Source organism: Bubalus bubalis, chromosome 21 (assembly GCF_019923935.1).
Source record: "Bubalus bubalis isolate 160015118507 breed Murrah chromosome 21, NDDB_SH_1, whole genome shotgun sequence".
Lineage (NCBI taxonomy): Eukaryota > Metazoa > Chordata > Mammalia > Artiodactyla > Bovidae > Bubalus > Bubalus bubalis.
This window is the reverse complement of record NC_059177.1, coordinates 56396675-56411682: the sequence shown is the minus strand read 5'-3', so window position 1 is coordinate 56411682 and position 15008 is coordinate 56396675. Positions and strand designations below refer to the sequence as shown.

General features: G+C 44.6%; 1 protein-coding gene across 3 annotated transcripts in view; it reads right to left on the bottom strand.

The window, feature by feature from the left end:
• The window catches only part of RAF1 (Raf-1 proto-oncogene, serine/threonine kinase), a 79139-nt gene that overhangs the window by 5301 nt on the left and 58830 nt on the right, over positions 1–15008 (bottom strand). For 2 of the 3 annotated variants that reach the window (XM_006078922.4, XM_006078923.4), the window contains exons 4-11: positions 14581–14683; positions 14123–14280; positions 11933–12031; positions 9720–9873; positions 9062–9121; positions 6486–6513; positions 6250–6377; positions 5799–5916 (exon numbers count right to left, since the gene is read on the bottom strand). In XM_006078922.4, the coding sequence (XP_006078984.2) occupies positions 5799–5916; positions 6250–6377; positions 6486–6513; positions 9062–9121; positions 9720–9873; positions 11933–12031; positions 14123–14280; positions 14581–14683 (848 nt within the window). The remainder of the gene's footprint in view (positions 1–5798; positions 5917–6249; positions 6378–6485; positions 6514–9061; positions 9122–9719; positions 9874–11932; positions 12032–14122; positions 14281–14580; positions 14684–15008) is intronic. The other variant, XM_006078925.4, reaches the window with a different exon arrangement.

The following is a 15008-nucleotide window of genomic DNA, read 5'->3' as shown; positions in this document are numbered from 1 at the left end:
GACGACAGCAGCGGGATGTGAACCGCCCAGCAGATGCTGAGTCTCCGGGGCCAGAGGCTGGTGCCCAGAAGCGGGCCAGTGACAGCCCAGAGGCTCCTTGCACAGATTCAAAGATCTGTATTGTAATGAAGCGCCTCTGCCTTCGATCCCATTAGGAACCAGTCCTATCGATGAGCCCTGATCGCTCACTGCACCCTGACGCGCCTGCCTTCACGGGTCAGCACCTCCGTCCATCCTCGCAGCTGCCCTCTGACGTTGGCACTGGCCTCGCCCTACAAGCGATGCACAGAGGTTCGGTCAGTTGGCCAAGGTGGCATTGCCCAAAAAAGCCAGAGCCAGGGTTAGAACCCCAGTCCGACAGCTGTACTTATAACTAAAATACTGTCAATCACTCTTCATGTAACTTCAGAAACATCCACAAAGCAATTCTACTTTATAGGTACGGCTGATTCAGAAGCCACTTTCAGAAGAGTTATGTCGTCCTTATAATAGTAATAATGACAAACCGCCTGAAGCCCTGGGAACGCCAGCTTTCAGGACAAGCGATCAGACGAGGGCAAGTCCAGCTCAGCGGCACCTCGGAGGCGACCGAGTTGCCCCACATCCTGAGCCTGTGCCCGCAGCAGCACCCCGCACCTCTGCTGGGGCACTCGTTTCACTTTTGAGGGCGCCAAATGGTAGAGAGATGGTTCTCATCATGGATCGCTGCCCTACGATCTCTGCATCATCTGAAAATAAAATAACAGCAGCTTCCACGCTGGTTTCTAACCAATTTCCTGCCACATGAATTTGCGGAGGGCCCAGGCTGCCTATGGACAGCAGAGATGCACTGTGTGTTCAGAGCTGCCTTCTACCCGGGCAGACAGAGCTGGTGAACCGTGCGGCCCCGACCCCAAGCTCTGATGACGGACACAGGGACGAGAGTCTTCTGGGTAACTGCCCATTCTGGAGCATCTGAGCCAGGACAGAATGCGGGCGAGGGCGGTGACACAAGAGGGGAGCGAGTATGTCAGCAGAGAGAGTGGAGGTCTTCGGAGGGAGAGGGGACGTCAGCCAAGGGAAGAGGCAGTTCTGGACGAGGAACGCCAGGAACACAGTGAGGTCAGGGGGAGGAGAGGGATGCCAGGGAAAGGCTAGCGTGTGCTGTGACGCCTGCAGTCCAGGAGGGGGCTGGGGGGAGTCTGCAGCACAGGCGCAGGCAGAGGTGACGGAAGGCCTGGAAGGGACAGAGGCCAGAACCTCGTGAAGGTGAACTGGCTCAACGCGGCAGTCGGCTGAGAGGCAGGGCCGGGGTCCCGAAGGGACAGGCTGGGGAGTTTGCGGGCGGGAGCCAGGCAAGGCTGGCCGCCCCTCAGGGGAACCGCTCCCCGGGCCGAGCCTAGTCGGGCACACCCTGCCCCTCTCACGGCCCTTCTCCGGGCACACACGGTCCCGCTGTGGACTAATCAGCACGGCAACCACAGAGAGGGCAGCAGCAGCCACAACCGCCCCCAGCGATGCCCCATGACCTGCGCTCAGCTGGCACCCTCCGTCTCTAGCCTCTACTTTCTGGAGCTGGGAACAAGACAGACTTCTGTTAAACAGTCATCTGTTCTTTGTTCCACCATCACTCTCTCTTAAGTCCAAACCCTACTCCCTGGGTCGTGCCTGTCACTGACAGGAGACGGGACCCAGAGGCCCACCAGCTCAGGTTAGCAGTTCTGCCAGCGGACTATGCATTAAGACTACAGTTTGGGTCACAGCACCCCCAAGGAGGCCATCACATGGATCCAGTTTGCTGGGAACAACGGACAAACAAGACAGGAAAACCGATTTCAACTCCCATGCACAACGGCTGGCTCTCTGCTGGTGGGAAGCTCCCGTCACTGGTCTTCAGGCCAAGGCTGGGCAGCCTCCTGAAGGCTGGGCAGAGTCTGGGATGCCTGCTGCGCCCAGTGAGACCAGGGTCTCTCCAGGCCCTCACAGGCCACAGCCTGACCCCACCGCCCCAGCCTCTCCCTCGCGCCTCCCCAGCAGCCCCTCAGAGCTCCTGGGGTCCCTGGGACACACCCGGGGCGTGGCCCACCCCACCTCTGCTGCTTCCCTCACGGACTCCCCAACAACCCATCGACTAAACACGGGGAGCCAGGCCTGCCACTCCTCACCCACCTTCCTCCAAGTTTCTCCTGAGCACTCAGCACACACCATCTGCTGGGCTTTCCTTGGTTATTATCCGCACCAGAATATTAACTCCGTAAGAGAAAGAACTTGTATCCATTTTGCTCAGGGCTTCAGTCCCAGGCCTTAGAGAAATGCTCGGTATTAAAAGAATGCTCAGGAAACACTGGCTGAAGAAATGAGTGGATTCTAAGAGGCACTGGTCAGCAAGCCATGAACTGAAAAGCTGTCTAATGTCTGAAGCTCTGGAGCGTAAGTCGCACAGCCTCTGACAGGGAACACTGGGCACTGAGATGGTGCACGGGGCCCAGCGCGTCGGGACCACGTCCCCCTCAGCACTGCGTACAGCAGGCTCGGCGCCGCTGCTGAGTGACTGCGGGACGCGGGTGCGAGTCATCAAACCAGAACGCTTCACCTTCCTCCACAGTAACTTCAGAGGCAAACGTGGTGCAAGCTCTAAGACACACTGCTACTGTTACCACGGTTCAGTAAGACACTGAGCTGGTATGAGTCACCCACCATTGAAGAAGAAAGAGCTGCCATCAAGGATGAGCCTGAAGTGGGTTTTTTTTCTTTTTCTTTTTACCTTTTTATACTTCAATTAACTTCCCTGTTTTAATCATCTGGGACTGTCTAAATCTTACTATACACAGCCCTGCTTTCTAGAACAGAAACAGACTGAACCCCGTTCCTCCTCTTCGTACTGACTCAGTCAAGATGAGCCTCAGCCTGAGGCGGGGCTGGGGGTCCCCACGCATGGCTCCGCCAGCTGCAGACCTCACACGCAGCCCCTGAGTGTCCTTGGTCTGGGGATCTCCTGCCTCTTCTCGCCCTGAGAGACTGACCCTGCTGCTAACAGTCTGACAGCTTCAGCTGCTGTCTTCATCGCTTTTAATGCATTTTTGCAATTAGGAGACCCCAAATTCACACTCAAAAGGAGACTCGGCTCTTGGGCCCAAAGAGTCTCTTCTGTATGTGAAGTCAGTGGGCTCCGTTCACGGATCTGAGGCCTTCCACCTTGGCTGCTTTAAGACCTTTTCTGTTCTTATTTTTTATTTTTGTTCTGCAGCTGGGCAAAATAAAAAGCCTTTAAAAATCACCAAAACAGCTGTAATTTTTAAGGAATCGAATAAAACATATTATATACAGGAATCAGAAAAGCATTAGGGGGGAAAAGGAGGAAGCAGGCATAGCATAAAACATTCTAGAAATCATGGTTTCCTTGACCCTCTCCTTCTTCATCTTCATTTGCAGACCACAGCTTGCTTTCTGAGAGGCTGACCTAAAAGTCCACAGCTCCTCACTCCTCTGACTTTCGAGACTCTTAACTGAGAAAAATTAGAATCCTAAAAGCATTAGATGTTATCCACATTCTAACTGTTGTCTTTATGGAAGTAACACTAGTGCAACACACCTCCTTACAGTAATCTACAAGCTCACAACGGAGAGAAAACCTACAATCTCAAAGGCAGTACTGTGGCAAATCTAATGCTCTAAAAATTATGAACCCCCAATAAAAGTGCTCAATCAGAGGAGGTTTAAATTGGGGCAACACTTAAACTGCATGTACTGACTTTTGGCAGAGGCTTTAAAATGTATAAAAATGATAAAATGCTCCTAATAGAAGCATTAAAAGAAGTATTTTCTGCTCTACTTCCTGCACTTACTTACAGGCTTGCTGTCTCAGATATAAGCACTCTATCTCACAAAATTGTGTTTTTCTTTTCTAAGGGATCACCAAGACATTTATGACATCTATTTACAAAATATTCAGCAATAGCATAATTTCTCGGTGACCTGGGAGGCAGGCCAGAGTAGTATATTAGATGTAATTTTCAAAAGGAAAGGAACCCCCCTTCATGTAATTTACAAATATTCAGTCCTTTCTCAGTTCTTACAAAGAACTAGAGACTTGTCAAATGATTAGTTATAAGTGGAACACCCATATGTTAATGAATAAGCTACTCGTAACGCTGCAAGTGTTTCTCAGTTGTTAACAAGTTGAATCTTAATGCTCCAACGCATTTTATGCTCATGACTTCTCTCAGCCTTTGTCCATTTATGTGTAAAGATAAACATCAGATTAGTCGCTCAGTCGTGTCCAACTCTTTGCGACCCCATGAATCGCAGCACGCCAGGCCTCCCTGTCCATCACCAACTCCCGGAGTTCACTCAGACTCACGTCCATCGAGTCAGTGATGCCATCCAGCCATCTCATCCTCTGTCGTCCCCTTCTCCTCCTGCCCCCAATCCCTCCCAGCATCAGAGTCTTTTCCAATGAGTCAACTCTTCGCATGAGGTGGCCAAAGGACTGGAGTTTCAGCTTCAGCATCATTCCTTCCAAAGAAATCCCAGGGCTGATCTCCTTCAGAATGGACTGGTTGGATCTCTTTGCAGTCCAAGGGACTCTCAAGAGTCTTCTCCAACACCACACTTCAAAAGCATCAATTCTTCAGTGCTCAGCCTTCTTCACACTCCAACTCTCACATCCATACATGACCACAGGAAAAACCACAGCCTTGACTAGATGAACCTTTGTTGGCAAAGTAATGTCTCTGCTTTTGAATATGCTATCTAGGTTGGTCATAACTTTCCTTCCAAGGAGTAAGCGTCTTTTAATTTCATGGCTGCAGTCACCATCTGTAGTGATTTTGGAGCCCAGAAAAATAAACTCTGGCACTGTTTCCACTGTTTCCCCATCTATTTCCCATGAAGTGGTGGGACCGGATGCCATGATCTTCGTTTTCTGAATGTTGAGCTTCACTCTCCACTTTCACTTTCATCAAGAGATAAACATGGTGGCATCTAAAGTAGAAATGCAAGCACTCTAGATTCTGTGTATGGTTTTGTGAGGCTTTTGTTGGTCTGCTTGCTTGCCTTTTTGTTTTATTAAAATCTGAATTTAGGAGAGATGTCTTTTGGGGAACATGTAGCATTTTCAAGAAAATACTCTATCTGCTGACATTTTAAAGGCAGAGGCAATAAAAACCTGACAGAGAAATGTTAAGTGTGTTGCCAAAATAAAGAAGCTGTGGCTACAGACCTTAAAATACAAAGTTTCTTCCAAGTGACAAAGTGTTTCCATTCAAATAAGAACATCAACTCCATACAGATTCAAGAATACAGTCTGTGCATTCCTGTCTGACAGAGGTTCCCACAACCAATTTCCAGGGCAGAGCAAAGAAAATCTGCCTTAGGAGGCTCAAGGCTTTACTGTGCGACTGTCTGACCATGGGTGTGTCAGTTCCCCTTCTTGAGACCTTGCTTTTCTGCATGTAAAATCTCTAAGAGCCTTGCCAGTTTTAACTTGCTGGAATGCATGACCCTAACAGACTCTTAAACACATTTAAGGAGCTTTAAAGCATGTCCCTCCCAGGCTGACATTATCTAGTCAATTTATAAGAAAGAAGAGACTGACATTCGACTATAGTGTTCAACCCTTGTTCACCGATTTCAAGTTATCCTGAAAACTTTTTTGTACCAATTATAGATTGTTGAGTCTTACAAAGAACAGTATGCAGTGTCACTGAGACAGAACAGGTACCCTTGGACAGTGCTGCTGTGAACCCACCTGGCCCTCTCTGGACTGAAACAGGACTTCACCCTGGTAGTTGGTGGGGGCAAGGGGGTACCAAACTTACCATGCCACTTGCCCTTATAAACAGTCCCGAAGGAGCCTGATCCAATCCGAGTGGACAGCATCACTTCACTGGCTTCTATCTCCCAGTAATAGCTCGAATCTCTCTGTCCACGAGGCCTCTAAAGCAAGCACAGATCATTAATATATTCCATGAATGGTTAAAACTGTTTAATGAGGGTGTCAAAGAAAGCATCAACCCAACTCCATCCATTCCCAGATCTTTTAAAAATACCTATTAACTATAAGTCTAGTTTTTGTCATTTGAGAAAATACCGTTTTAGTTGTGCCCTGCCTTGCAACAAACCAGCAAGTTTTCCAGGGCAAGCGTGCCCAAAACAGCACTGACATGTATAATTAGCCTTCCCCACCCCTAAAATTAACGGCATCCCCTTTTCTGACTAGGCTTCTCTTGCTGAACCCAGACATGCAGGGGGTGCTGTGGGCGCACTCACAATTTTGTTCTTCTCCTGGGTGCTGGAGCCTGGCGCCCGCTCTCTCTGTGCAGGCGCAGGGGTTTTGGGCTGTGACCAGCCTGTCGGGCTCAGATTGTTGGGACTGCTGGACAAGGCTGAAGGGGAGCCTTAAGAGACAAGACAAACAGGATCCACTCATGGATAAGCCAACAGAATATACAACAGCATAAAGAGAAAGAGCCCGCAGCTGTCTGCTAAATGACTTAAGCAAGTACCTGATTCACTGTGACTTCGAATTGCATCCTGAAACAGAAAAGGAAAGCATCAATTTCTGCCCTAGAAAAGACGTTCTCTAGGGGAGGGAGAGGGAGGATAAGGATTTACAAGAGCAAGAGAGATTATAAAATCTCTAAATCACAAAAGGTCTAGTTACATACACTAACTTTTCTTTGATTCAATTTATCAAATGTCTGTGGCCAGTATCTCCAGGACTGTTATCACATATTAGGAGGACTGATGCTAGTTTCTCATACACGATGGACATGACATTCTTTTTTCTCTGAAGAAAGCAATGCACACAGCAGACTGGTACTCTTTAAAGGAAGGCTAACAAAGTTTCTATCAAGCTGACAGATTTCCAATGGTTGGGGATCTTGCTCCACTGAAGCTCAAAAAAGTAATAATATTTTTCAGCAAGGGATTCAGTGCCCAGTTCATTTTTATTCCCCTAGGAGTTAGATTTGCAAAGGGTAAGCACCATGACTACATACTTTATCCAAGCCTAAAATCATGGAAAGCTGGGAGAACCGTAAATCCCCTAGTCTGAAACCTACATTTTACATATAAGAAAACATACAGAAACAGGCAAAGGGACATGGGAAGGGCCACACAACCAGCAGGTGGCAGAAACAGAACTAAAAACCACCACCCAAGGACCTCAGCCAGGAGCACACTCATCACAAAATGTTCCTCAGACCTCGTGGGTAAGCTTGGAAATGAGTCACATTCCACTCAGGTGAGGGGTCAAAGGTTACCTTTAGAATTTATTAGAAACCGTTTAGTTGGAACAGTGTAAATCACAGGGCCTTCCCATGAGGCCTAAATCCTCATTTTATAAAATGCTCACTTGGAGTATATAAATAACAACAACATAAAACCACTTCATCCCCATATCCTCGAAAAGGGTATTTTTCTTGGAAGTCTTATTCTGTTTTCCTTGTATAACCACAGATACTTTTTTCACAGAATTATTACCAGAATGCTCGCGCTCTGTGGTATCTTTACAAGAGATGAGAGAAATCACAGGCCAAGACCCCCAGCGTTGGCAGCCCCATCTTCAGAGTTTACCAATAAAGCCTGGTTCTAGGGTTCCCCAAACTGGTCAGTCTTCAGAATTACCTGGAGATGTATGTAAGAATACAGATTCCCAAGCCCCTCCACCAGTAGAACTGATCTAAGAATGTCTGGGAGAAAAGGTGGGAAATCTAGGAATCTGCATGCTTTTAAGAATGACAAGATGACTGCCAGGTGGACAATCCTTTATCCCAGAAAAACCTCAATTTCAGTAGAATATTTAGCGGCTGTAGTTTTATTATTCAACTAATCTATTGTTTTCAGTCAAAGCATGGCACAACGTATTTTTACTGACCAGAATTATATACCCCGTGCATTAGGATTTTTTCTTAATGCCATAGTAATTTTCTTCCCTGATTTTTCTGTGCTAATTTCTACAGCTGGATTGACTTGTCATCTTGAAATCTAAATATTAAAGAGAACTAAGATGGTTTATACAAAGCAAGAAAGTGTACTTTAAAAATGCTGAATCAAATTTTTAAAACACAGGAGTCAAAAATTTGCTTTGCTTCTGAAGTACAGACAGGATTAAGCACAACAGGTGTGCCAGTTATTCTGCTGCTGCTGCTGCTGCTGCTAAGTCGCTTCAGTCGTGTCCGACTGTGCGACCCCATAGACGGCAGCCCACCAGGCTCCTCCGTCCCTGGGATTCTCCAGGCAAGGACACTGGAGTGGGTTGCCATTGCCTTCTCCAATGCATAAAAGTGAAAAGTGAAAGTGAAGTCACCAGTTATTCTACAATTCAAGAATTTTCACTTTTAAAGTTCCCTCTAACTATAATAGAGTGTTTATACAAGAACAGATTATATATCAGAAGAAAACTGGTATATTACTGGCCATATTACTTGTATATTACTGGTATAAACTGGCTCATCACAATAAAATAATAAGATTCATAGTCTGCATACACACCACCTCACAATAATCGTGTGATAACCAAAGTGCCCCTAAACAACCAATTTAGACCCCACATTCAAAGGACAGGTATATTACAAATGACTTGAGGTCTGAGTACGGTGAGCTGTGTCTGAGGTCGCAGGTGGCCCTGAGGTTTTTCAAGGACCAATTCAGGATGCAGACAGCACAGTTGTCTCTGATTTAAAAAAAAAAAACCTCTTATCGAAGGATTTTCAGGGTATACCAACCAAACTGACACATTTTGTTTAGAAACAAAATGTAAACAGATAGTGATGGTGTTCAATATGAAGTAAATAAACCAGCATTAGTCTCTGGTTGAAAATTATTTTTAAAGAACAACTTTTAATACCCTTAGACTCAAAATCCCACCTGAGAAACTGATTTCACCTATCAACAATACCACATATGGTATTTTTTTTTAACTCCTAAACATGCTGCTGCCAAAAAAGAAAACATGAAAGCAAGTCTGATAAGAAATATAAAATGCAGTGATTGTTTCATTTTTGATAGTCTACTGTCTGACAGTCTAAGAAATCCTGTTAGTTTATAAGAAAGCAAAGGCATGAAGAAGAATACCTACTCTTCCCCTCACACAAAATCGTCTGGACCACGCCCTGGGAGAAGCATTCAGGCTGTTATTCTAGTCCAAAGCAATGAGAAATAAGAAGAATAAAGAACAAACGAAGTATTTTAAGTGTATTCAGTTGTTAATAAAGATGAACCAGAAAGCAAACCAAACAAACAGAACATACCATAAAGCAAAGCAAAGAAAAAGCAGTTTGAAAGCACTTGCTTTGGGCACTTTCATATATCCCTAAATATCTGCTTATTCAAATCTTAGGACTCCACCCTTTTATTTCTAAATAAAATCACAAAATCTTTCAGAGAGTTCATAGTCCTCTATCACTATTATTTTCTTTTCCCCACTCCCCCTCCAAAAAAACAGGACTCTCTATTCTAACTTATCCACTAGTTCACTGAAATTCTCTTCATATCTAACCTGGAAAGAATGAGCTCAAATGTTAACATCTCTTCAGGAAATTTCAGTTCTCCATTTGAATGATATACCAAAAGGATTATTAAGCTAGTCTGAGGATACAGTGAATAAGAAATTCAGAAAGTCCAGGGGCCTGAGAAACTGCTGCAACATTCCTTACCAGGTTAGAAACCCAAAACTCTCTGACGCAACTGTCAGCCCACCCGACGGCTGACTCCTGCTCCACCCGCGGGCCCGTTACCTCGATCATCCTGCTATCCACAGGCAGGGTGGCGCTGACCATGTGCACATTGGGCGTGGACGTCGACCTCTGCCTCTGGGAGAGGGAGCCTTCAGAGGAGGGGCTGGAGGTGCTGAATGTGAAAGCGTGGGGTGTGGAGTATCTGTGCTGGGAACTAGGCGACAAAGAGAAAGAAAAGTCCATGGCTGACACTCAGGCCTCTGGAATGGAAAGATCTTTCAACTACTTACTTCATTAACATACTCGGGACAAACCCTACTTACACTATGACCTTCGACAAAAGTATTCCTTTCTTTTGTCAATCTAAATATGCACCATTAAAAATTTTTCTTCTGTTGAGGAGCCTCTGCATGCACATTTTTAAAAAGGAAATAATATACGTGCTCAGAATTCACGTAAAAAGAAATGATACTTCAATAAATCACGTCTACAGAATTCGCCAAAATTTTAGACCATCTCAACACTACCCTCTACAATTAAGCTAGCTGGAACTTTCCCAGGTTCATTTCGAGACTAAATTAGAAAACCTGAAGGAAGATGTCTAACCATCTTAGACCTGCCCAGCGTGCCTACACACAGGTAGCACTTTACTCATGGGCATCCTCTCCCCATAAACAGCTCACAAAATCAACTACAATGACTTTGATTTTCAGATCTGCATACCTCTGACGTTTATCCCTGGCTTCTTTTACCCAATGCCACTCTCCCACCAGCCAAACTGGAAACATGCATTCAGCATAACACTGTCATTTGCTCAAAAGATTACTCTGGGTTTTGTTCAGACAAGGTTAGCACCATGCATGAAATCAAGGGATGAAAGACTTTTTCAAGAGAAATTGTTCCTCGGCCTTGAAAAACTGCCTTTCCAGGCAATTCAACATGAATGGCCTCAGAGGCCTGGCTTCTTCTATCTAAATATTCAGAAGCAAGTACCGTTTTTCAGTCAGACATGCTTTTCAAATTATCAAGAAAAATAAAGGTCATTCAACAATACGTCCAAGTATCATTTCAATACAAATTCCTTATTCTAAGATATGCTGCCTTGAATAATTTCCACGTTAGTTTTACAAAGGCCATTAAATATTATATGACTACATATAAATTAAAGTCAGATATTTTGGGCAAAGATGTAGAATTATTTTAGGTTCCAAATTCATGTGTAAAACTGAGTGAGGCATGTGACCTCAACAAAACTCTGATTTTAAAGTTGGAAAACAGAATAAAGACAGATTATGTGCGAACTTACAGGCACATTAAAATGGATTATTTATATTAAAAATCTAATTAGATTTTTTCAAGATAGCAGTTTATTAAACATCATGGTTTTAGCAATGCAAGGCCATAATAAGTACTTCAAAGTCGAGGGTCTTATTTTTATTGAATCACCGTATATCATTTTGGGACCCTTTCCCTGAGGCTCACTGCATACTGACAAAGGCAAATCTCAAAGTCTTTAAAATGTAATGAATGGATAAAGAAGTGGTACATATATACATGAGAATATTAGCCATAAAAGGAAAAAAACAGGATCATTTGTAGAGATGTGGATGGATCTAGAGTCTGTCATACAGAGTAAGTCAGAAAGAGAAAAACAAATGTCAAATATTGATGCATGTATGTGGAATCTAGAATCACGGCTCCAAAGAATCTATTTGCAGGGCAGCCCTAGAGACACAGATGTGGAGAACGGACTTGGAGACACAGTGAGGGAAGGGGAGGGTGTGATGAACTGGGAGATTAGGACTGACATATATACACTACCGTGTGTAAGACAGAGAGCTAGAGGGCCACCACGTACAGCGCAGGGAGCTCAGCTCTGTGAGGTGATGGTCTAGAGGGATGGGATGGGAGAGGGAGGGGATACCTGTATACATACAGCTGATTTACTTCACTGCAGAGGGGAAAGTAACACAACATTGTAAAGCAATTACATTCCAATAAAAAATACAAAAACAAAACACACAAATGAGATATAACGAACACACCAGGATACCAGAATTAATTGTATTCACTTTCCAGAATTTAAGAACTAAAGGACTACAAAAGGAAAGTTCTACATTTTGCGCTAACACCAATGCTGAGTTCCACAGAGGCTGCACAGAGTGTACACGGAAAGAGACGGGAACCCAAGGGAACTCCTGTCCTCTGTGTTCACACTTTCAATCCCATCTGCCCCAGTACAACTTCCCATAAAAGCAGTAGGTGCAAAGTACCCAGGAGGTATCCGGGAAACAGACTCTCGCATCCGACGCATCGTCAAAGAAGGCAGCGCTGGGACCCCGCCATCACCAACAGTGGAATTTGGGAACAATCTAAATGAAATCAGAGAAAGACTGGTTTACAGACTTGCGGTAGTGATTTTACAGTCAGCCTGCTTGGCCTTCCAAACTCAGCTTCTCCTCATCACACTTTCCTGGACCATTTTAGGCTACTCAGAGTAAGTTGCTGGCCAGCTATTTCTTGTTGCTCACGTCTCCTGGGCCACAGGATCCCAGAGAGGAAGAGGATTCAGACACAGCAGCTCGGCAGTCCCTGATCAACAATCAGGCCTCAGAGTCGAAGCCAGGTAGGAGACTCAGGAGCCCCTCAGAGCGGTGGTCACTCTCTCTGGGTTTCAGTCTTTTCCTTTCTACTGTGGGCAGTTTGGAGGGGACATGGATGGGCATGTCGGTTATGATGAGAGCCAATCACATTCATCGGAGAAGGAAATGGCAGCCCACTCCAGTACTCTTGCCTGGAAACTCCCATGGATGGAGGAGCCTGGTAGGCTGCGGTCTATGGGGTCGCTAAGGGTCGGACACGACTGAGCAACTTCCCTTTCACTTTTTACTTTCATGCATTGGAGAACGAAATGGCAACCCACTCCAGTGTTCTTGCCTGGAGAATCCCAGGGACGGGGGAGCCTGGTGGGCTGCAGTCTATGGGGTCGCACAGAGTCGGACACAACTGAAGCGACTTAGCAGTAGCAGCAGAGTAAGTTGTGTAAGTAGCTCAAAGTCACGTCCAACTCTTTGTGACCCTACAGACTGTGGCCGCCAGGCTCCTCTATCCATGGAATTCTCCAAGCAATATTGGAGTGGGTAGCCATTCCCTTCTCCAGGGATCAAACCAGGGTCTCCTGCATTGCAGATGGATTCTTTACCACTGAGCCACCAGGGGAGTCCACCAATGGACTACCAACCTAAGTGATTGGCTTAAATGACTACAAAACGTGAACAATCTTGACCTGCCAATGAACACAGAGTCTCTAGTGTGCATTTCTAAGAAATAATGGCCTAATGTCCAGCTACATAGAAATAATGTTGTTTTTTTTTTTAATCTATATATAGTAGGGCACTTTGTAACCTAATCATATAGCTTTTCTGGAAACATTCTGTCTCAGAAATGCACAAATGGTAAGACTGAAGTATGAAGGACAGATCACCGTCAGCACCAAAAGTCGTACATAGAGAAAAAGTGATATTCACATCAACTGGGCATCTTCCCTCCATGAGATGAGCACTCAGTGACTGGAAAGCTCATGCATTCTCATATAAGGCTCACAAGAATGCTGCAGCCAGGGGATGCCCCCTTCTACAGATGAGTGAGCCAAAGCTCAGAAGTAATGACAGTTAGTTAACACAACAGTGAAATTCTGACCAGTGTCTGCTGGACTCCAAAGTCTGTGCTACTTACTTACAAAGTTCTCTCTGCAAAAGAGAGAAGTTCTCTCTGTAAAAGCTACATGTGACTACCACGAAAGCAAAACAGATGCTCCCATGATGGCTTAATGATAACATGCCTCTATTTTTCTAGTGCCCTCAAAAAGGGGTAAAGTGCAACTCCAACGTTTCCTGTCCCTGTTCACAGGTTTTAAGAGGTGCTCTGGAATACTTCTTTAAACCTTACTAAAAAAAATAGTGTGTCTATATGGAATACATTTGAGTAACTGGCTTGTCGTCAGAGGGACATATGTGTTTAAGGTTACTGTAAACTCATTTGAAGACTACTGTTTTCCCTAGTTTGAGGTGAAGAAAACAGCACCAACCATACCTACTACTCCTTCTCTGCAGAAGAGGTCTTGTCAGCATTATTTAATACAATACAGAGGAGTGTCTCCTAGCAACCCAGTAAACCCTGGGGGCTCTCCATGTCAATGTGCTCTTTGTCTTACAGAATCACAGTATATCAATCTCTAGTTGACAGTCCTCCCAGCTGTTTTAGAAAGTTGTATACAAGCCACACTAAAACTTACTGATTTCAGAACTGTCATATTTCTAAAGTAGATCATTTCCAGATCATGATAATTCACTCAGAAAGTCTAAAACCCAGACCTGTCAGTCAAAAACACAATATGCACCCTTCCAAGGGGGTTTATACCTCCCTATCCCCTTATATTCTTTGAAAAAAGAACAATGCCTTACAAGAGCTGTCTGATATTACTCCAGTCCACACACATAGTGGGTACTTTGGTGCTACAATGCTCGTGAAACTTGTAGCCACAAGTCTGACATCTAAATCCATTTAGCAAGAACTTCTGACAGATGTCACAGAAGGCAAGCTTCAGGAAGGTTTTCCGAGCCTGGAACAAGAATACAGGTGTGTAAATTATGCTGAATAAAAGACAAAATAATTTCCTCCTTGGCCCCCATGAGGTTTTATTACAATGGAGAATCATACTTCCAACATTTGTAATAAAATTCATACATAGAAACTGAAGTACATCTGTGATCTAGTGAAACCTAAACTGCTTTACTGTAAACAATAATAGCATAGCTTTAAACAATCCAACAACATACATGCTTATTATCTCTGAGAAATTCCTACTGTGCCAGCCAAAGCACCCAACATACCACCAAGAGAGAAGAGATCCGCCACTTACAAAGTTGTGTGTTGTGAGGGGAACATGATCCAGAAAATCCACTTGAAGTTCCTCTCCGATCAACGAGGCAGCATCAGTATTCCAATCTAACCGTGCTTTTTTACTAAAGAGGATTTTTAAAAGCATAACACGAAAGGGAAATATTTAAACAAGGTAAAAGAGTTGAATACCAGTAAATAATAAATACCATTTAGCTCATGCTACATAAACATAAAACTTAAAGCCCCATACAACACTAACATTTAATTCATACAACAAATCCATAAAGCAGGCATTCTTACCTCCATCTTAAAAATAAGAGAACTGGGGCTCTAAGAAGGTAGTTTGGCTCAAGGCTACACAGAGTTTAAAGACCTATTTGGAATCTAGGTCAGTCAGACTCCAAATGGGTACTCTTAGAATAAAGTTTTGTTTAAACAATGCAATAA